Source organism: Pipistrellus kuhlii, unplaced genomic scaffold (assembly GCF_014108245.1).
Source record: "Pipistrellus kuhlii isolate mPipKuh1 unplaced genomic scaffold, mPipKuh1.p scaffold_m20_p_130, whole genome shotgun sequence".
Classification (NCBI taxonomy): domain Eukaryota; kingdom Metazoa; phylum Chordata; class Mammalia; order Chiroptera; family Vespertilionidae; genus Pipistrellus; species Pipistrellus kuhlii.
Genome location: NW_023425439.1, coordinates 113,626 through 136,434, shown reverse-complemented (window position 1 = coordinate 136,434; position 22,809 = coordinate 113,626). Strand labels below are relative to the sequence as shown.

General features: G+C 47.5%; 1 protein-coding gene across 7 annotated transcripts in view; it reads right to left on the bottom strand.

Annotated features, from left to right (window-relative positions):
• The window catches only part of IQSEC2 (IQ motif and Sec7 domain ArfGEF 2), an 88,435-nt gene that overhangs the window by 28,294 nt on the left and 37,332 nt on the right, over positions 1-22,809 (bottom strand). For 2 of the 7 annotated variants that reach the window (XM_036436163.2, XM_036436168.2), the window contains exon 3: positions 16,236-16,331. The exons of 1 other annotated variant lie outside the window; for it this stretch is intronic. In XM_036436163.2, coding sequence (XP_036292056.1) covers positions 16,236-16,331 — 96 coding nt within the window. Of the gene's footprint in view, positions 1-16,235; positions 16,332-18,141; positions 18,457-22,809 lie in introns of those variants that run through there. 4 more of the 7 variants (XM_036436166.2, XM_036436169.2, XM_036436165.2 and 1 more) reach the window with 3 other exon arrangements.

Here is a 22,809-nt window from a genome sequence, read left to right as displayed (position 1 = left end):
AGGAGGAACCAGGAAAGCCTGAGGTGAGAAGGCAGGAGTGCCAGCTTCGAGAGCAATGGCTCATGGGTTGGGCTGGCTGAGGGTAGAAGGTTCACATTGGGATGGACTTTAGGAACCTGACAATCCCACAGATGCAAAACGAGGTCCCAACACGCAAAGTGGCTTGCCCAGGGTGGCACAGGATGAGAACCTAAGTCCCCTATCTGCATGAGGGGAAATAAACCATGTTACACAGATAACCCCAAAACCAAGTCACCCCCCCCCTTTTTTTTTTTTTTTGCTTTTTAGCTGAATCTGTCCAGTCTCCCCCTCCCCAACCTTTAAGCTCCTAAAGTAGGCAACAGCAGGCTACTTACACCTCCTAGGCATCGAGTGATGGGCACCGCCATGTCTGTGCTCATGCTCTTCCTTGGTTTCTTCCACTGGGGGTGCCCTCCCTCTCCCCTTTACCTGCAGACCCCATTGGACTGGGGAAGCTCATCTGCATCTTGCAGCACCCTGTGCAGGCGAGCCCTCCTGAGAAGTTGGTTCTGACTCAGTATCTGACAGAGTCAGCCACTTCCCGCCCTATATCCAGTGTACTCATGTCACCATGTCCTCATCTCCAGCTAACTTGTGATTATCTATTGAAGTGTCCACCACCATCCTGCTCCTCTTTCCCAAGGGCCCTGGCTTGTGTGAGTCATCTCTGTGGATCCTCCAGGCCCAGGCCTAGCACACAGCAAGCAGCCATCTTGGTACCCTAAGAGCACAGGTGGTAGTCAAGTGTGTCCGTGTGACCATCCTGCCTGATGACTATCCCTCTCGAAGCCACAGCCCACTATGCACAAAAGCCACCCACATCCAGTCTTGTAGTTCTCTCCATCAGGCACAGAAAGTTGCCTCCTCACACAAATGACCTCACACACTCAGAATTCCTCACACCCAGCCTCACATAATCACACCCCCTCAGATATATACCAGTGCGCAGTCTCTCACTCCTGTTAGACCTGCAAAGACATGCACACATATGCACAGGCACATACATTTCCATCACAACTGATAGAATCCTGCCCCCTTTCCACAGCACAGGACCTCAGCCAATTCAGTTGCCTACAAAGGAGTCTACACCGTACCTCCCAAGCTGGCCATCTGACCCTGACTTGCCTCTTCTCTTCATTTAGTTGGTCCCTTGGCCCCCTTACTTCCTTCTGTCTTCAATCAAATGTTCTCTCACGTCTCAGACGTGGGTCACCTAGACCCACATGCCCTGGAGAGTCAGTCAAACAAAGCAATCGACACACCATTCCCCAAAACAACGCTAAAGCTCTCCACCAAGCTTTTGTCCATTCTGTTTCTCTCTTCTATAATGCCTTCTCACTCTTCAAACTCTTCCCAGCCTTCCACTGTTGTCCCTCCTTCTCCAGCAAGCTCTCTTGGACACCACCCCTCAGCCCACCTTGATATTTCTCTTCTCTTTGGGCCAAGAACATATTTAGCTCATTACTGAAGCCATATATGCTCAATCATTTCAACCCTTCATAGCCTGCCTATTTTCCCAAAAGATTTCTCATCTCCTCTGGGAGATAGAGAACTTATGGAGAACACAGCCACTGTCTTTTGATCCCTCTCAGTACTTAGCTTGAAGCCTTGCACACAATAGGTAGAAGAATAAATAAGGGAGAGAGGAAGAGAGGGAGGGAAGAAATAAATGAGAGTATGAATGAATAAATGAGTAGATGAGTTGAGTGACTGAGTGAAGCAACGAGTGAGAGAATGAGGTGAGCCTCTGGAAAAACTATGGGATCAATATGATCAAGATGCTGAAGGGAAGGAGGAAAGAAAGGAGAGGAGGGATTCTCATCTGGGCTTTAATCAAAACAGGAGCCACCAATCACTGCACACTTGCCCAGCCATGCACCAGACCCCATGCTGGGCTCCTTGTGTTTTCTTGCTGATCTGCATGACAACCCAGAGAGGTATATTCTCACAGTACTCAGGAGGGAAATGAAGCACAAGAAGAAAAATCCTTGCTCCAGTTTACACAGAGAATAAGCAGCAGAACCAGAGGTAAAATCAGATACATCTACTGCCAAAGTCCCTGAAAGGGAAAGTCTTGGGGTGTGTGCCCATTTGGGATTCTCCTGGATTTGCTCCTAACATACACACATGATAGAATATGTAGGTCCTATAGCCCATAAAGGACACCTTTCATGCTCCTGCCGACAGCCTCCAGGAATTCTTAGAACCAGCTTCTGGCAGATGCATAAACATTTAGGATCATTGCATCTGGAGAAAATGGCTTCCCCTCAGATCCAGAGATCCCTAAAACTGTAGAATCAAAATCTTGAGAGTACAGAATCAAGGACTCTTAACATCTCAGAATATTTAAATCCCACCATCAGACATTTTTTGAAATGTCAGAATCATGAAATCTTAAAACCACAGGAGAGTGGAGAATCCAAAATTACTGTAGAAATAGAAACTACGAGATTGCAAGAAATGTATCACTGAATGATCATGTCTTCGATGCACACTTTCTTATCATTGTGGCATCTCAGATTGACAGAATGTCAGAGCTGGAGAAGGCCTTGGAGGTCCGCTGGTCAAACCTCCCTCCTCCTTTTACACATGAGGAAATTAGGTAGCAGCGAGGCCAAGTGACTCGTCCAAGTTGGCCAGCTCACACGTCCTCAGGCTGAAAGAGCTGGAGAAGGCAATAGGCTTGCATGTGGTGAGAACACCACACCATTCATTCCTGATTAGGGTGTTGACAATACCTCAAATTAAACCCTATTCTCTCTCCCAGCCACTGTTCCCAGCCCTGGATAAGAAAGCAGGCAAGGCCCTGGTGAGGATAGGGAGAGGGAAGCAGGGGTGGGGTGGAACATACATCAGACAGAGAGAAGAGATCAGCTTTTATTGATGGAAATTCCTTTGTACACAGCAACACCCATTCTGAAAGGCCTTTTCCTCCTGATCATATTTACAGAGCACTATGGGAGTGGCAGGGGGCATGGGACAAAGCCCTCAAGCAGTGGAAGAGATGGCAGCAATGGCCACAGCAAGGGAGAGCGACGGGGAACTTGGCAGGTTGGGGCCTGCCCCCGTCTGGTCCTCTGAGCCCTAGGCACCCTGCATCTCTGCTTGTGCTCACAGAGGACAGAGGTAGGTCCTTGGGATGTCATTTGGAGACCTCTCCAGGAGTGGCAGGCTCCAGGGTGCCTGGGAAGTGGGGTGCAGGTGTGGGAGGGTCCAGGTTCCAAGCTCCAAGCTCTGCTGCTCCCACATTTTAGTCAGATCTAAGGCTCCAGCCTTTATAATTGGGGGGGGGGGGCTGGAGTCCAGGGGAGACAGCAGTGGGGGGTAGAAATTCCAAGAAGGAGGTGGGGGAGGGAAGGGGCACTATGCTTGCCCATCTGGTTCTTGAAGCAGGAATGGGGTCCCATGGGGGATGCGGGGAAGGGGGAAGGGTTAAGGCTTTTGCTTCTGCATAGAAAATGGCCCTTGTCCTCTCAGTTACCGAGAGGAGGGACTGCTGCACTCGGAGGCTGGACAGCAGAACTGATGAGCGTCTTCCTCTTCCTCTTCCTCAGTCTCCTCCTCCTCCTCTTCCCTGGGACCAGGAAGGGCAGGGTAGAGGCCACAGGCGGCGGGTGACAGAGAGAGGCAGAGGCATTAGTTTGCAGAGCAGGGGAGATACATGAAGGGCTGGAACCAGGGAGGTGGGGCAGTGATGGAGGTCAGAATGGGGAGGGAGGCCAGCCAGACTGTGCGTGGCCGGCCACACCCTCGTAGGGCTCGGTCTGGGGTTTTAGGAAGAGTATACAAACTCCACTGCAGACCAGACTGGCACCCAACTTTCATTTGAATATACACAGTAGCAATTTGCCCTCTGGAGCAATTTGCAGTACTTCACCTCATTTACCCCGCCCTCCCTTCCCTCTAGGGCAGGCGTCTTCAAACTACGGCCCCGCGGGCCACATGCGGCCCGCAGAGGAGTCTGATCCGGCCCGCCAGGTGTTTTGGGCAGTGAGCGCAGCCGAGGTGTTACAGTAGGAATTAGTAGTTCATATAGTCCGGCCCTCCAGCTCTCTGAGGGACCGTGATCTGGCCCCCACTTTAAAAAGTTTGAGGACACCTGCTCTAGGGCCTTTGGTGAGTTTGGCACTAGCTCCAGAAATCCACCCTGCCCCTGAAGGACAAAGATTTGCATTTCCGGAAGGCTTGGGAAATGGAGTGTGTGAAGCTCACAGCTTTGAATGCAAACAGACCTGGGTTCCCATGCCAGCTCCAGGCTATGTCCCCAAGGCATATTATCACCCCTCTTGGAGCCTCAGTTTTCTCATCTGTAAAAAAAATGGGGCTCACAGGCCAACCCCACTGGGCTGTGGAAAGGACTGGAACACACGTCAAGTGCCTGGCCAAGAAGAGCAATGGGGATGTACGTGGTGGTGGCGGTGGTGGTGGTTATTCACTGCTCATGAGCTGAATGTAATTCCCAGGGTGGCCATTTGCACCCACACACAAGTGCCACAGAGGCAGGGAGGAGTCACTGCAGGAATAGACGCCTGTCCTGAGAGCACTGCGGAGTTGTCCCAGGGGCCAGTCTGCATGTGGCAGTCACTGGAGCTGCGCTACAGTTTCCAGGGGAGGGTGGACAGACAGTAGGGCTAGGGGCCCGGGCTGTGGGACCAGGTGCCTTGGGGGTGAAAAGCCTGATCTGCAGAGAGCCCACGAAACAGCATTCCTCCACTCCTGGACTCCTTGGCTCGGGAGAGGCAGTAGGTATGGAATCCAGGAAATTGGAGGACTGGGAAGAGGTGGAAGGAAAGAGGATAGGCAAGGGAAGGCACTGCTGTCCATCTCACAGACAGACAAACACACACACACACACACACACACACACACACACACGCAAGCACGCTCACACTCACACGCAGCACGCTGACACGCACACATGCGCACGCAGGCACGCTTGCACACACACCCTCCTCGTAGTCAGAATTCCCTCTGACACATTGTTCCACAGAGCCCCTGAGTCAACAGAATCACATGAATTAGGGCTCAAGTCCCGAGCAAGTAGCTGCCCCTTTCTGAGTCTCTCATTCCTCATCTATAAAAGGAGAAGCAGGCTCCACATCTCCCAAGACTGTCATGAGGAACAAATAATCTTCTAGGCCTTCTGCTCACTTCCCTCCTATCCAGGCCAGGCCCCTGTAACCCTTCACCCTGACACGGCAGCCATTTCCTGGTTTCTCCTTCCTACCCTCTTGGACCACATTAGCCTTCCTGAAGCCCACCTTTGAATCTCTTCTGCTCAGACACGCACTTTGGCTCCCAACTCCTTGGACTTTAGAGTCAGACTGACCTGAGTTTTCATTACCAGGTCACCACCTTCTAGCTGGATGAACTTGGGTCTATTTCTTCACTTCTCTAGGACTTATTTTCCTTGTCTGCAAAATGAGGAAATAGCTATTCCTCAGGGCTTGGTGGGATTAAATAAACTCAAGTATGTAAAGCACCTACCACAGGGTGGGTCTGGTGCTTCATACATGGTAACTTATTATTACTTGTCATTATCAATGACATCAATGTTATCCTGCTCACTCATGCCAAGCCTTCATCAAACTAGCTTGTTCATGATTTCATCAGCATGTCCAGCCGCTTCACACCTCTATGCCTTTGCTAATTCTATTTCTTTCTTCTGCCCAGATCTTTACCTATTGAAATCCCATCTGAACTTCATGGCCCAGCTCAAATGCTGCTTCCTGTAGGAAGCCCTCCTGACTTTCAAGCAAAAGTATTCTTTGCTTCCTCCTAGCTCCAGCATCCATGCCCTTGGCCAGGAATCCCCATTTATTGCTTTGAACTTTCCTGAAGCATTTCTTTCACCAATTCTCTCAATGCCCTTGTATTTCCCTCGCCCCACTATCACCACCACCTCTGCTTTCCTTCCCTATGCTATTTAAGGCCAGTCCCTCCACCTGGGCTCTGGAACCCACCCCTGCTACCTCCTCCACAGCAATCATCCCCTCTCCCTTCTGTATTTCAACCTCTCCCTCTCGGTGCCTCCTTCCTACCAACATTTATAGAAGCTCAAGTCTCTCCCATCTGGGAATAAAAAACCCTCTATCTGCCCCCACATCTCCCTCTAGCACTTACTGCCCCTCGCTCCTCTTCACAGCTAAACTTCTTGAGAAATTTGTCTACACTGGCCATCTCCACTTCAGTACCTCCCACAAGCTCTTCAACCCACTGCAATCTGCCTCATGCGCCCACCGCGCCATGGAAACTGCTCTCAGGAAGGTCGCCCAGGACCTCCTAGTGGTGAAAGCCAACAGACTCTCTTCCACCCTCATCTTACTTCCCCAACTGTAACATTTGCCACTCTTTAACAAGCCCCTCCAGTGTACAGAGGGCTCTTTCCTTCCTCTGCTTCAGTGAGCCTACTCCCTGCTGGTTTTCCTCCTACTTCTCTGCCCACCCCAGCTCTTCTTCCTCTCCCCGTTCCTTATGTGTTAGTACCTCTTACCCAGCTCTGTTCTGGTGCTGTTCTCTTTCATTCCACACTCTGTCACTGATCTCATTCCATTGCATAACTTCAGGTATCGCTGAGGACCCCTGCAGCTCTCTCTCTGGCATGGTCTCTCTCCTGGGTCCCAGACCCATCTTGCCTAGGGTTTGCTGGAAGCTCCACCAGGTTGGCCCTTAGAGCTCACCTCTAACTCACCATCTTCCCACCGCAAATATACCTTCCTGCATTTCCCATCTTACCAAAGGCACCACCATTCATCCAGTTGCCCAAGCCCAGAACACACCTGGGAGTCACCCTAGATTCTTCCTGCTCCCTTAGCAATTCCAGTGACCAAATCCTGTTTATTCTACCTGCTCAATAGATCCCAAAAGCTATAAATACATCACCTGCCCTCTACCGCCTCATTTTCTACTCTTCTTGCTCCTTGTTCCCTCTGCAATCATATTGGTCTCTCTAATGCAGCGTTTTTCAACCGCTGTTCCGCGAGATGTTGCCTGGTGTGCCGTAGGTGCAGACAAGACAAGAATTTTATAATTTTTCACTATTTTGTTTACTTAATATTTCATAATAAAGTAATTATAAAATACTTTCTTTGTGTTTATTTGATTCCTATTCAAGAGAATTACTTTATATATAGTCAATATAGGCACAGAGTTAAATTTTTTAACATTTTCTAATGGTGGTGTGCCTCGTGATTTTTTTCATGAAACAAGTGTGCCTTTGCCCAAAAAAGGTTGAAAAACACTGCTCTAATGTATCTCCAACATAATGAGCGCACTTGCCTCAGGGCTTTTGCACTGATATTCCTCCCCAAAATAGGTGTGGCACCAGACACAGCCTATATATATTAGTTGTTTACTTATGAATTATCTGTCTCACCCACTGTAAGATCTATCAAGACAGGCATCTGTTTTGTTCAGTGCTATCTCCCTAATCCCCAGCACAGTGCCTGGGACTCAAAAAATATTTGTCCAGTGGATGAATGCATTGCCAGGTCTGAACACTAGCACTTCCTGTGACCTCCACCCTTGGTCATCTCCACCTCCCACCTTCACCTATTATCTTTTTAGTCTTTAACTCCGGTCCTCTCTTCTTCCCAATCACCTCTCAAATCCACCTCCTCTGCTCCCTTCCCATTGTCACTACCTTAGCTTACCTCTCTCTTGGATTACTACAACAGCCTCCACCCTAGTTTCCCTTCATTCTAAAGTGCTCATTTGATCGTGTCATGTTCCCTGCTCATGGCTCTCCAGCTGCCTACCACCAAAAAGAAGCCTGGATTCCCCAGACAGCTGTTTGAAGCATGTCTAATCTTGACACACGCCAATGTTTAGTTTCTCCATTTCTTACCTCCAGGTCTTTGTTTACATGCTCAGAGCATCCTCTCCCACTTCTACCTCTCACAATCTTTATGAACGTCAAATGACTGGCTCAGACACTAGTTTCTTGAGAAAATTCACAAACCAGATTTAATTCCTCTCCAAAATCCATAGGGAAGTGTCTCCAATGTCCCTCAGGATCTCCAAGCATCAGGAGTAGGATGGAAGGTAGTAGTTACATCTGGGACCAAAGACGTTTGGGGCTGGGCTAGCACTAATAGGGGTTCCCTTTTCCTCCTGCACTATTACCCTGGACTCTGCCCCCCTGGACCTCTGCTAACACCATCCTTGACTCCTCTCTTTCCTCAACTTCTATTGGTGCTATTTCATTAATAACTCTCAAAGGATTTAGATTCCCTAATTTGCAGTTAAAATGCTTCTATGTGTATGGTGCCCATGGAGAAGTGCAACAGCAGCCCTGCTCAAATCCATTTTTCTACGCTAACACTCCAGTTTGGGTCTTCCAGCTGGCCTCCATGCACAGAATCCATTTTTCATACTGCGAATGTGATGTTTCTAAATGACAAATGTTACTAAATTCCTCTCCTATTTATAAGCCATGCACATGACAGTTCGTCACCAGAAACACTGATTCTTAACCTTTTGGGAGAAACACAAACCCTTTATGCATTTAATGAAAGTCATTAACCATCTCCCTGAAAAAAAAAAAAAAATACACAGAGGTATACACACACAACATTTTTCATTCCGTTTCAGGAGGCTCATGGGCCATTTGAAGCCCCTCTGGGGTCCACATGCTCCAGGTTAAGAACCTCCGGCTCTACCCAGTAACAGCCAGGTACTTTTGTATATGCTGTTCCTTCTGCCTGGACTGTTCTTCCACACTTCACCCTTTTGTCCCTAGCTAACTCTTACATATCCTCTGAGGCTTAGCTCTTAGGCTGAGTGCACCTGTATCAGACCTAGCCGGGGCCAGATCCCTTCCTCTGGGTTTCCGCTGCCCTCTGTGCTCTCCTCTCTTACAGCTTTTCTCAGTCTCCCCAACTGACTGGGAACTTGTGGATGGCAAGAACCATTGCCCAGCACGGCCTGCAGCCACAGCAGAACGCCATAAGTGTCCACTGAAATGAATACTAACAACTGCTACACTGTTTTGAGTACCCATTGTGTGCTAGGCACTCAGTGAGGGGAGTTCTAGTTATAATCTCATCTACTCTTCAATAAATAAACCCCATGATGTTGGCGGTATTGTGAACTTTTTAACAGATAAGGAGGTAGGCTAAGAGATGTGAAGTGAGTGGTTCAGCTAGTGAGTGACAGAGTTGGGATTGAAATGGAGATGTGTTGGCGCCAATGCAAGTATTGCTCCACCATGCCTCCCTGCCCGGGACTGTGAGATTGAGAGATGGCACCAGCAAAGAAAAAACCAAAACAGAAAACACCAGCCCAGCTGGCGTGGCTCAATAGTTGAGCATCAACCTATGAACCAGGAGGTCACAGTTCTATTCCCAGTTGGGCATATGCCAGGGTTGAGGGCTGGATTCCCAGTAAGGGGTGTGCCGGAGGCAGCCAATCAATGATTCTCTTTCATGGCTGATGTTTCTATCTCTCTCTCCCTCTCCTTTCCTCTCTAAAATCAGTAAAAATATATTAAAACAACAACAACAACAACAACAAAACAGGACCAAGACCTCAGGCCAGAATGCCCTGCCTGGGCTCCATTTCCCAGAGCCACCTATTTTGACTTTCCCTCCTGTGTCACCTTCATGCAAGGCCAGGGACCTGGTTCTTCCTTCTTTCCGTACAATCCCCTCCATCCATGGACTACTTTCAGCCTCATCCCAGAGCCCCAGTATGGCCAGGCCATCCCTTTTCTCCAGAACCATCCACAGACACTACAGACTTTAGATCCCATCTAATCCAATGCTACACACTTGACCATGAGGAAAACAAAACACAGATAGTCACTGCCCTTCAAGAATTGATAGTCACCCAGGAGTTTTACTTTTATCATCTCCAATCAGCCCTGAGAGATAACTTAGACATTATCCTCATTACACAGACAGGAAACAGAGGCTCAGATGTTAAATGTCTTGCCCCAAGTCATCGAGTTGATAAGTGGCCAAACTTGGACTTGAAAAAAGGTACTGACTCAACCATTGTTCCCCCATTAGGTCATCCCAAAAGTGGGCAACTATTTCTGGCAAGGATGGGGGAAGAAGGAAAACTATTACTATTTCAACACTCAATATACATGTCCCCTCCTGTAGAATATACAATAGAAAGATTAGGTGCTCTCCTCTGGCAGCCATCTAAGCCTACTTCTGTCCCATCCCAAACCATACTCCACTGTCATTGTCTGTGCGTCTCTCTCCCTTCTAAAACTTGAACTCCCCAATGGTAGAACTAGATACAGTTCACTCTCATATCCAACCAAGGTTCAGCACAAGGCCTAACCAAGGGCAGGCAGGACAAACGTTTGTTGAATGAATGAGGTGGTCTTTCAGCTAGTTATTAAAAAGAGAAGCAAGATCTGAACAGTGGATACAGGAAAAAGATGTAGAGGAGAAGGGAAATGAGTTAGTAAAAACAAGGAAATGGCACCAAAGAAATAGGCCAATGCTTTTGAAATTGTGACAGGGTGCGTTTTCCTTACAAGAATGGGAGCATACTATAAACCCTGTTCTGCAACTTGCTTTTTTCATATAATAATAAGTCTTCGAGATCTTTCCATGCCAGTGTATTGAGATAAATCTTTTTCTTTTGATTTGCTACAGAGTAATCCATAGTATGGATGGATCATGAAGGAAAAGCTGTTCCTTAGTGATAGATGTACAGGTAGTTTTAATTTTTCGCTATTACAAACAATGCTGCAATGAATATCTTTGCACATGTCTGGAAGTAGTTTTGAATGACAAATTCCTAAACATTGAATTGCTGGGCCAAAGAAATGAACATTTTGTTTAAAATGTAGATAAGAAGTTATTTCTGTTGCTTTAACATTTTTACAGACGAAATACAAATAGAGTATTCCTGCTAATGTAATCCTGTTTTTATCATGAGAAGCATTACGTCATGCAAGCTTTTCATTAAGAGCTGGTTGAGCCCAGTCGGTGTAGCTCAGTGGTTGAGCGTTTTCCCATGAACCAAGAGGTCACAGTGCAATTTCTGGTCAGGACACATGCCTGGGTTGCAGCTCACTCCCCAGGGGCAGTCGGGGGAGGGGCGTGCTGTCTCATCATAGATGTTTCTATCTTTCCTTCTCCCTTCCTCTCTCGAAATCAATAGAAAAACATTAAAAAAACAAGAGCTGGTTGAGAATGCTATCCTATAAGGATATATGATAAAGGATGACTTAGATTTGCAGTTGGAATTGAGGTATTTCAGGAAAGCTAGTCAAATTGGGGTCCATACAGTAGTAAAACATTAGAGAAATGTAGCTTTAAAACATGGTTCCTAGCTTGGAAGTACTAGTATATGACATTTAAGATTCTGGTAGCAACTAATAAAATTGTCCCATTAAAACAATGGTACCAATTTGTACTCCAATCAAGGTGAGAGGTTCTGTTTCCTCACATCCCTTTCAATATTTTAAGTTTTAGTCCTTCCAAATTGATGCTTCATTGTTGTTTTAGTTACATATTTTTTTTGGCTTTAGTAAGCTTGAGCATTCTTTCTCATTCATTAGCTATTGTCTATTTCTTCCCTGAATTTTCAAATCATGTTATTTCTCCATTTTAAATGGGTTCTACACCTTTTTTCCTTTTTTCTTTTTAAATAGGATGCAATCTCTTTATTTATTTTTTAAAAATATATTTTATTGATTTTTTTTACAGAGAGGGAGAGGGATAGAGAGCTAGAAACATTTATGAGAGAGAAACACTGACCAACTGCCTTCTGCACACCCCATACTGGGGATGTGTCTCAACCAAGGTTCATGCCCTTGACCAGAATCGAACCCGGGACCCTTGAGTCCGCAGGCCGATGCTCTATCCACTGAGCCAAAGCAGTGAGGGCTTCCTTTTTTCTTACTGATTTCCAGGAGACAATATAGATACAAACAGAGATAGGAACCTTTGCCTGATATCTATGTAACTAATACTTTCTCCTAGCCTGTTGTTTATGTTTCCACTTTGTATATAGTAGGGGTGTCGAACTCAATCAGAGAAGGGGCCAAAATCTAAAATCCAGCGTAAATCACGGGCCGAATGGTTTACTGAACAGTCATAAACTGTCATTGTGATGGAAACATAGCGGAGTGCAGTGATGACAGCGTGGTTCGGGCCACATTGCAAGGCCTGGCGGGACGGATTTGGCCCGAGGGCCTTGTGTTTGACACATGTGGTATACAGCATCCTTCTCCACACAGGAGTTCTTAACCTTAATGTAGTTGAAATTACTGCTCTTCACTTTATGGCTTATGGGTTTTTAAGTCATGCTCAGAAAAGCTTTTCTACTCTAATACTAAATATTCTGATAGATCTGAGAGGGAAATATGGGGGGGGGGACAAGGGAAGAAATTAACCTAAGAATTTATATGCATATTATGCATATATGCATAGCCCAGGGACACAAACAATAGTACAGTGAATGCCTAGGGTGAGGGGGTGGGGTGGGGGCCGGGTGGAGTTAACAATAAAAATAAAGTTTTTAAAAAGAACACATGGAGGCAAAAATTAAAATCCCTACATTGACAAAAATGTGAAAAAAAAAAAATCTGGGTTTTCCTTTGGCAGTTTTACAGCTTTATTTTTTTGTATTTGTTTATGTATGAGGTAAGGGTTTAATTTAATTTTTTCCAAGTGGTAGCCAATAATCCCATCCCATTTACTGACTCATCTCACTGATTTGAAATGTGTTCTTTATCCTAAATTAAATTCCCATACGAACATTTAGATTTGTTTCTAAACTCTCTATTTTGTTCCATTTATGTATTCTTCTGTTTTTGTGATGATTTCTAATTATTGCAGTTTTATGGTAAATTTTTTGTATCAACTAGGGCAAGTCCCCCCCTTATTGTTCTTTTAAAAAACTTTTCTTATTAATTCATGGGCATTTACTCTTCCAAATGAACTTCAAAATCCAATTGCCCAATTCTCAAAGAAAATACCACTGAAATTTGAATGAGAAATGCATAGAACCTTTTGACCAAATTGGGGGGGATGTCATTTTTACCTTGTTGAATCTTCCCAACCAGAAATAGGACAGTACTCTTGATTTATTCAAGTTCCTTACAGCCTTTGATGAAATTTTATAGTTGTTTTGTGTGTGTGTGTGTGTGTGTGTGTGTGTGTGAACTTTTATAGTTTTCTATAGAAAACTTTCACTTTTCTTGTAAATTCTAGGGATTTTATAATTTTTTTGTTATTGTGAATGAAATCTTTTTCTATTATGTCTTCTAATTAGTTATTGCTAGCATTCAGAGAAGTTATTTAGGTGTATGTTTTCCTGTATCTACCCATCTCACCGAATTTCCCTATTAGTTGTATAATTTTTTGCTTTATTCTGTTTATCTAAGTTGACACCCATATGATCTTCAAATCACGCTAACTCTGACTGTTTCTAATATTTATACCACTTATTTCTTTTTTTTTAAATCCCATTGGTTTAACTTCCAGAAAAACAATGGCTAATGACAGTGATAGCAGTCATCCTTATTTTGTTCCGGAATTTAATGGAAATTTACCTAGTACTTCCCTGTTACATTTGATGATTGTCTTTGGTTTCTGACAAAAATTCTTTACCAAGTTCAGGAAGTTTTAATTGATTCCTAGCTTACTGTACTAGTTATCTATTACTGTGTAACAAATTACCCCAATGCAGCAAGATAACTAAGACACTAGGAGTTTTTAAATCAAGAATGAATATGTAGGTCAATGGGGGGAAAAAGGAGACATGTGTAGCACTTTAATCAATAAAGAATGAATGAATGAATGAATGAATGAATGAATGAATATGTAATTTTACCAGATGATTTTTTCCCCTAGCATTTATGGAAATAGTTATATGATCTTTCTCTTGAATCTATTAATGCAATTAATTACAATAACATCTTTCCCAATGTTGAACAATCCCTGCACTACTGGGACAAGCCTTCCTTTGTCATGACACATTCATCTTTTAATACACTGATGGATTCAGTTTGATAATTAAAATATTTGTTACTCTATTTTTAAAAAAATAGATTTTACTGATTTTTTACAGAGAGGAAGAGAGAGGGATAGAGAGTTAGAAACATCGATGAAAGAGAATCATTGATCAGCTGCCTCTTACACACCCCCTACTGGGGATGTGCCTGCAACCAAGGTATATGCCCTTGACCGGAATCGAACCTGGGACCCTTTAGTCCACAGGCCGACACTCTATCCACTGAGCCAAACTGGTTTTGGCTATTTGTTACTCTATTATAATAATATGTGAGATTAGACTATAGTTTTCCTCTTTTTGCCTAAACCTGTACAATTATACTAGCTTTTTAAAAAATATATATATTTTATTGATTTTTTACAGAGAGGAGGGATGAGGGATAGAGAATTAGAAACATTGATGAGAGAGAAACATGGATTAGCTGCCTCCTGCATACTCCCTACTGGGGATGTGCCTGCAACCAAGGTACATGCCCTTGATGGGAATCAACCTGGGACCCTTCAGTCTATAGGCCAACACTATCCACTGAGTCAAATTGGTTCAGGCTATACTAACCTTCTGTTTATTTTTATTTTATTTTTTTATTATTTTTATATCCTATATAATAAAAGCCTAATATGCTGTGTCTGGTCGATCAGTAGGCTATTCAACCAATCAAAGCATAATATGCTAAGGCCGCTCAACTGCTCACTATGACGTGCACTGACCACTAGGGGTCAGACAGTCAACTGGTTGACCAGTCACTATGATGTTCACTGACCACCAGGGGGCAGATGCTCTGACTTGTAGGCTAGCTTGCTGCTGGGGTCCGGCGGGACTGAGCAAGATGGGCCAGACATGCTCTGGAGCCTTCCTGCAGTCCGTCTCTGGCTGGCCAACCTCCCATGTCCCTCCTGGGCCCCGAATGTGCACCTGCACCGGTGGGGTCCCTCAGCTTGGCCTGCACCCCTCACAATCTGGGACCCCTCGGGGGATATCGAAGAGCCAGTTTCTGCCTGATCCCACAGGCCAGGCTGAGGGATCCCACTGGTGCACGAATTCATGCACTGGGCCTCTAGTGTGTGTGTGTGTGTGTGTGTACACACTAGCCTTCTGGAATGAACTGGGAAGCTGTCAATCTTTTCCTATTATCATTGAATCATTCAAGATTCTATAGAACTTCCATACCAATTGGGCCTGATATTATTTCTGAGGAGAAAACTTTTTGGCCGCCTTTTAAACTTATTCTATTCTGCTCAGGTTTTCTGCCACTTCTTAAAGTCATTTGGTAATTTATATTTTCCTACAATACCACCATTTCATCTAGATTTTCACATTTACTGGCATAAAATTATACAAAGCATTTTCTTATGACATGCATTGCCTCCTCAGAATCTGTGGTTAAATTGCTTTTATCATAGATTATTTTATGTTTTCTTGCCAGAGGACAATTTGTCCAGTTTACTGGCCTTTTCAAAACCTACCTCTTAGTCAATCAAATCTTTTGTTTTCTATTTCACTAATTTCTGGCTTTTATCTACAGTAATTATTTTATTCTGCTTTCACTTGGCTGTTCTTTTTCTACATTCTTGAGTGGAATAATTAGTTCACTCAATTTAAACTGTCTTGTTCTCTGGTAAAAGCATTTAAGACCACACATTTTCCTCTGGGAAGCCCATAGGCATATTCCATAGGCCTTGATATACAGTATTCTCATTGGCATTTATCCTAAATAGTCCATAAATTCACCTCTTCTTTCCTCTTTAACATAATTATTTTTAAACTTTCAAATGGGCCTAGCCTTTTGCCATAGCTATTAATATCTCATTTTATTGCATTATAATTAGAAAATGTAAAATGTGTTTTCCAATTAACTTGGAAAGAATGTTCTCCCAAGGTGTGGGCAGATTGTTCCCTCTGCCTAAATACCCTTCCCTGTCTTATCCAAATGGCAAACTCTTACTCATCCTTTGAAAACAGCTCAAGTGTTCTATATTCTAGGGCCGAACACTCCTGCTTTTGGTGACAGGTATCTGGGGAAGAAATTTGAAGGCAGGACAAACGATAAACAGGTGCTCAATGTCCTCTTTGGTCTCCTAGCCTGGTATCCCAATCATTCTCCTCACGCGCTCTGCCACCCATGCCACAGTCACTCCAGGGGCTAGCGGGAGACAAGGGGAGGGGGTGGCAATGTGTTTGCCTATTGGTCTGCACCGGTGAAGGATTGGGGGAGGGGTGGGTCTAGCTCTTACCTGCTCTCTGCCAGCCTGCCTGAGGGGGTAAGCTTCATGGAGTCAAGAACCTGAGTAGGGCAGCAATACTGGTGTAGAGTATGAGACGCTGTGGACCTGAGAGACAGCGAGAGACAGAGAAAGAGAGACAGAGAGAGACAGGGAGGGTGAGGGAGAGGCAGGGTGGGAATGGGGACAGTGAGGTGAGCGAGCGGGCGGGGGAGGGGGAAAGGGAAGATGAGAGGCATGGGGGATGGAGGATAGGGGATGGAAGAGGAGGGGTGCGAGGCAGGGAGGCAAGAAGGAGGAAAGGAGGGAGGAAACGGAGAAAGGGAAGGAAAGAAGGAAGGAAGGAAGGAAGGAAGGAAGGAAGGAAGGAAGGAAGGAAGGAAGGAAGGAAGGAAGGAAGAAAAAAAGAAAAAACCACAAAGTCAAGAAAGAGAGGACGGCACTCGAACCACAAACAGAACACAACGACAACAGGGGGCAGCAGAGACAAAGGAGCCGGGCTGGGCCTCCCGTGTTCCAGGTGACTCCGTGGGGGCCTTGGCCACGGAGACGCTGGCACACCACAGCAGAAAGGGGGAAGGGAGCCCTCCTCACACCAGACGCCACACGAGTAGGGAAGAGGGGGAGGAGGAGGGGGGATGAAAGAGAAAGGCAAAATATGTAGGGGTCTCCCCCTTAAATGGGGTACTCCTCACAGTAAGGGGGGGGGGGGGTGGAGAGAAGAGCAGCGCTGGGTCCAGAGGAGGGAGGGCCCAGGCCGGGTGGGTGGAGGAAACACTGTGGGAGAGGGAGAGAGACAGCCAGAAACTGAGAGACAAGGAAAGGGTCAGACAGAACTGGAGAAAGACAGAGAAAGAGGAAGACAGAGAAAGGGCGAGACAAAGGACACAGAGAGAAGACAGGAAGAGGCAGAGAGTGCCAGAGGAGAGGAGAGGAGAGGGCCGAGGAGAGCTGACAAGGTCTCAGTGGTCTTGGTGACAGGATGGGCCTAGGGGGTGAGCGGGCGAGTGGGGCCCAGCTAGCCAGAGGACAGGCTCGTTCCAAGGAGCAGAAGTCTTAGCTTCCTAGGCCACTGCTGCACCCCCAGTCCCCGGCAGGGCCCACGCTCCGCCCCCCAGCACTGTGTCCCCACCCCTACAGCAGGGTCCGAAGGCCCCTCTGCCTCCTGCTTCCCATGATTAAAGTCCAGAGAATGAAAAGGGAGGAGTGGCAGCGGGGTGGTGAGGCTGAGGGGCTGGCTCCGCCCCTACCCAGCGCGGGGCAGATGCTGGTAGTGGAGCTGGCCCTTCCTGGTCAGCCCCTGCCTCCCATAAGCCCCTGGAGGCTGCCTGTGGTCAGGGCCCGGCATTCAAGAGCCCAAATAAAGGCCTGAGAATGTGGCTGCAGGCTAGGCCAGCTGCCCACTATATCACTTGCTGCACACTGGAGGATACCCAAGTCTCAGAACCTTGGAATCTGAGACGCTTCTTATCAGAGACTCTGAATCATCGTCAGCGCCAGAATGACAGTGTGCCAGTCACTTGCCCAAGTCCTCGGCCCCTTATCTCCTTAATCCCGAGACTCAGAGACTCTTTGGCTGCTGGAATGTTGATATCAACGAATCTCAGCAGCTATCTGGAGCCCTGCAGTGCTGGGCCAGGCTAGCACCCGGGACCAGCTACCAATCACACCCCTCCTGGCCACAGACTGCCCTGCGTGGGCCTCCAGGGTCCTTACGGTGCTGGGCCCCCTGATGTCTGCAGGCTTGCCCACTGGAGCTGGCTTCCTCCCCCAGGCCAAAGGCCTCCAAGAGTCCAAGAGGAGAGCCAGGAACCAGGAAGCCAGAGGCTGCTGAATCAGCAGCCCAGCGACCAGGTCCAGGCCCGAGCAGGAAGGGAGGGGGTCAGGCTGCAGGGGTTGCGGGGACCCGGGTTCCTACCTGCTGCTCCTCCCGGGGGGCTCCATGGATCCGGACCTGTCCGGAGGGCAGGCCCCCTGGCCCTGGGCGGTGCCTCCACCGTGTCACCAAACCCTCCTCCCCAGCCCTTCCCTAGAAGGAGGAACCAGAGAGGCGGGGCCAGGCCAGCTGGGCTGTAGGCCAGGCTGCAACTGGAAACTTTGCTCTTTCCCTTGCTTCCCCGGGGGGTTTAGGAAGTCCTGGTAAGAGGAAGCTGGTGTGTGAGCCCACAGTGGCTCCGAGGGGCCAAACCCCAGGCTGGGCTCCCTCTGTGCACCTCCACCCAAGCACCCTGTCAAGTATGTGTCAACAGGACTGGTCTGAAGAGAAAATGGAGATGGCAGCAGGGCACAGGTCACACAGCCAGGAAGTGGCACGTCCCCAAGATCAGGACCTGGTCTGGCTATTTCCAAACCTGGACTCTGTCCCCTCAGCCGTATGGCTGCCTTGTGAACACAACCACCTTTCCATAGAGGCCTTTGCACACACCGTCGTCCTGAGCACGGCTAAGGAGACCATTTGGTTGCTCTGGGATGCTCCGGATCCCGTAAAATTCAAAGCACTCGTTTTGGGAAATCAGACCGGCCCTGGCCAATATTCCCGAGCCCTGCAATGAGTCCTCATCCATTCAGTGTTGTTTTCTGCACTGGCTGAGAGAAAAGCTCCCTGCAGAGGACAAACATCAGAAGAAATGCCCTTCCCAATCAAGAGGCTGTTTTTCTAAGGAAGTGGCCCCACCTGGTCTTACTGAAAGGGAAACTGAGGCCTGGGGAGGGGAAAAAAGAGCCTCACTGACATTCCCACAGCTGGGCAGACTTGAACTGAGGCCCCGACTCCCCAATTACCTGCCACAGAATGGGTGGGGCTGGCCAAAGGGGAGAATGTGGAGGATTTAAAGGATGCGGGCTCCAGAGCAGCACCCCAGATCCAGCTCAGAGCGTCCCTGTCCTTTCACGGCCCCGGAGCCGAGGCCCCTGGCTGTTCTGAGCAGAAGGCAGCCCTGGGAGGGGCCAGGGGGCCAGTGATCTAGAAGGAATCAGAGCTCACAGGCAACAGGCCAGCCTTCCTGCTTCCCCGCTGGGGCAGCTGGTTCCTCTCAAGAAAGCCAAAGCCGCTGAGAGAGACAGGCCCTCCAATCCACCACAAAGTTGGCATCTATAGGCCCTTCTGGCCTCCTCTGCCCACCCTAAAGGTCCTTGGACTCTGGACTCTGGACTCAGTGCCTGTTTTTTCTTTCTCTCCTTTAGCAACGCTAGTTCCTGACGTAGCTGCACCTGGTGCCCATTTGCAGTTACTGTGCTAAGAACTGCACCTCAGGCCCAACCCTCCTCTTGGCCTGGCAGGAGCTGAGAGATGAAAATTTCAGTCCTGGCCCTAAAGCTGATGCTGTGTGACCTTGGGCAAGTCCCTTCCCCTCTCTGGTGAGGCCAAGAGCCTTCATTTTGGTGCCTGGGAGAGCCGAGTACAAATCCCAAGTCAACCTTTTTCAGGTAACCCCTCTGAGGATCAAAACAGTTTGTTCGATTGTTCGACCAGTTGCTATAACGCGCGCTGACCACCAGGGGGCAGATGCTCCAACCAGTAGGTCTGCTTGCTGCTGGGGTCCGGCTGATTAGGACTGGGCGAGAAGGGCCAGACATACCCTGGATGAATCCATGCACCAGGCTGGTTTCGGCCCAATCCCACAGGCCAGGCTGAGAGACCCCATCAGTACACGAATCCGTGCACCAGGCCTGTAGTTCATCTATAAAAGACTGCCTCCTGGGTTCTTGTGAGGATTCAGTGAGATGAATGGGCACATGAGGAAGTATCTCAGCTTGAGCCTGAGTCTGTCCCTTCTCCCAGAGAAGCCAGAGAGACTCATGGGAAGGCTGTTTGTTTTGGGGGTGGGACAAGGGCTAGGAAAATCTCTCTCTTAATCCAGGCCACTCTTGGAATTCAGACTATGTGAACATGTTAGGTAGACTCATGTGATGACCCGCCAGAGACTGAAGGGAGGAAGGAATTACGGGTGAGGACGTTGACCTGGCCACAGGGCACTGGCTAGGCCCTCATTCCCTTGTTCACAGAGCCTGCGGACCAGGCACTGGGCTTGGGGTTAGACAAGCAGTGACTAAGGGTAGTCCATGTCCTGATCTCATGGAGCTTATATTCGAGTGAGAGGAAACAGATGTTCAACAACTAATAGAGTTAAGATGGGCAAAAGCGGAGATAGCAGGAGAGAAGGCTCCAGGCAGAGGAAATAACTTGGGCAAAGGACCTGAGCGGGTATTTCTAGGAACTTCCGAGAGGCCAAAGGGGCTGAATGGAAAAAGCTGAGAGAAGAGAGGTGAGCCTAGAGATGTGGGCGGGGGCCAGTCATACAAGAGGCCACAATAATGTTTTAGTAGCTGGATGACAAATATTAATGCGTAACAGCATGTTTCCAGGGAGCGTATAGCTTTCATCAGATCCGGATGGGTTTGTGATCTCAAAAGAGGAGGGAAGCTCTTTCTAGAAGTCCATTCACAAGTGCAACTGCAAGGCATTCTAGAATCTTCTGTGAGCTGGCCCCTACCTCTCCCATCTCCAGCTAGTCTCAGCCTTCCCCCATCTTCACCCTGTGCACCACCCAGAAAGGAGTGCTTGCAATTGTCAGTCACTCTGCTGTCAGCCTATCTTTGCCTGCGCCTTCCATCCACTCAAAAGGTCCTTCCCCACCACCCCGCCCCACTGCCACCACCCTACCTCTTTAGCTCCCCCTTGTTCTCAGAGGTTGTGGTCCTCTGGGAAACTGCTCTGACCCCTCCCCTGTGTCCTTCCCACCCTGTACTTCTCTCGGCACTGTCTGTTGTGTCCCCATCGTTCAACACAGGGCACCCAATCACACAAGTCAGTAAGATGCTGGTAGCAGACACAATCCACAGAGATGGAGGCTGCAAGATGGGCCTGTGGACACTAGAGGGCGCTGTGGCCTCTAGAATCCAGGCCTGAAGCCGGCCAGGCGGGCTCCAGGGCCTGGTATGCAAACTTCCTGTCTCCAAGAACCCTAAAGCATGGAAACTGCTCTTGGGTCCTGGAGCTCCTCAGCTCTGCGTCTCACTGACCAGGGTCCCTGCTCCAGCCCCCTTTCCACACCACTTGTCAGGACAGGGCCATCCTATGCACACACAGCCTTTGTAATTCACAAGTGCAATGCCGAGTGCCCCTCCCACAGCCCTAGCATACGTTTTGTTTTGTTTTTTTTTGTTCTGTCTGCAACACTGGCCACTTCACCTACACCCCCGCCCCCCCCCCCCACACACACACACAGCTCAGCTGGCTAACTTCTACTCATCTTCCAATTTCCAGCTTAGATGTCAGCTGGGAGAAACCGCCCTGTCCCTCAGGCTGGGTTGGCTATATTTCCGAGGTGCTCCCACAGCATCCTGCACTTCCCTGTAATTGTCTGTAATAGTCTGTTTCCTTCCCTGTTTCCCTACAAGACAGCGCGTTTCCTCAGAGGAGGCTCTGGACTCTGTTATTACTCATCATTGTGACCAACTGCGTTCAATTTAGCACATTAGTGCCTGGCACATCATCCCTAAGTGAATGATTGAATGAATGGACGGATGGATGAATGGATGGATGGCCTCTGACAAGTGACTTTACCTCTCCAGTTTTCTTTTGTTTGCAATTAGTGAAGCGGCTGTGATCACCACAACTTAGTAGGGCGGCCAGGACGATGAAAGATAGTATGTGTTGAGTGCTAACAGTGCCTGATACATAGTAGACATTTTGGAAATAAAAAAAAAATAGTTAATATTTGAAATAGTGAAAAAAGGGAGGGAAGGAGACTCTGCTTGGAGCTGGGGATGATCTCACCCACTCGGGTTTACCATTTACATGGGAAAGATGGTTTTAACAATAATAAGAAAAGTATCTTTTTTATGTTTTTTGTTTTCATAATTTGTTTCGTTCTTTATTATTACTATTGGTATTCATTTCAGAGAGGAAGGGAGAGAGAAAGAGAGAGAAAAACATCAATGATGAGGATCATTGATTGACTGCTTCCTGCATGCCCCACATTGGGGTTTGAGCCCAAAACCCGGGCATGTGTTCTGACCAGGAATCAAACTGTGACCTCCTGGTTCTTAGGATGATGCTCAACCACTGAGCCACACCAGCTGGGTGAACAGTATCATTTTTACTGTTTTATTAGAAATAACGACAGCATCTGCTATGTGACAGACCGGAAACAGGAGGCTCCCAAGGAGGAAGTGCGCAGCCTCTAGCCTCAGCCAGAGAATTCGAGGCCAGGGCTGAGGTCAGAGCTGCAGGCATTGCCCCGGCGTCTGGAGACCAGTCATTACAGGCACCACTGGTTCCAAACTCTTTACTCATAGGTGAAAACTTGTCTAGGGGGTCATTAATTCCCTCTGTAATTAATGCAAAAACTGCAGGGTTTGTATTCATGGAAAACTAAGCTCAAGCATCAAGCTGATAATATTGATAATGTGTGCTTGTAATTACATACTGCAGGTGACTATAAATTCAGTCACTGCACTAATAAAACGTAAAAATTCCTCAAGCAACCAAGAACTTGGTAGCAGCTGTACCATGGGTAACATTATGCCCATCATTTTGAGGCTATGAAAGTCACCACCTACTGGGAGCAATGGTAATAAGGAG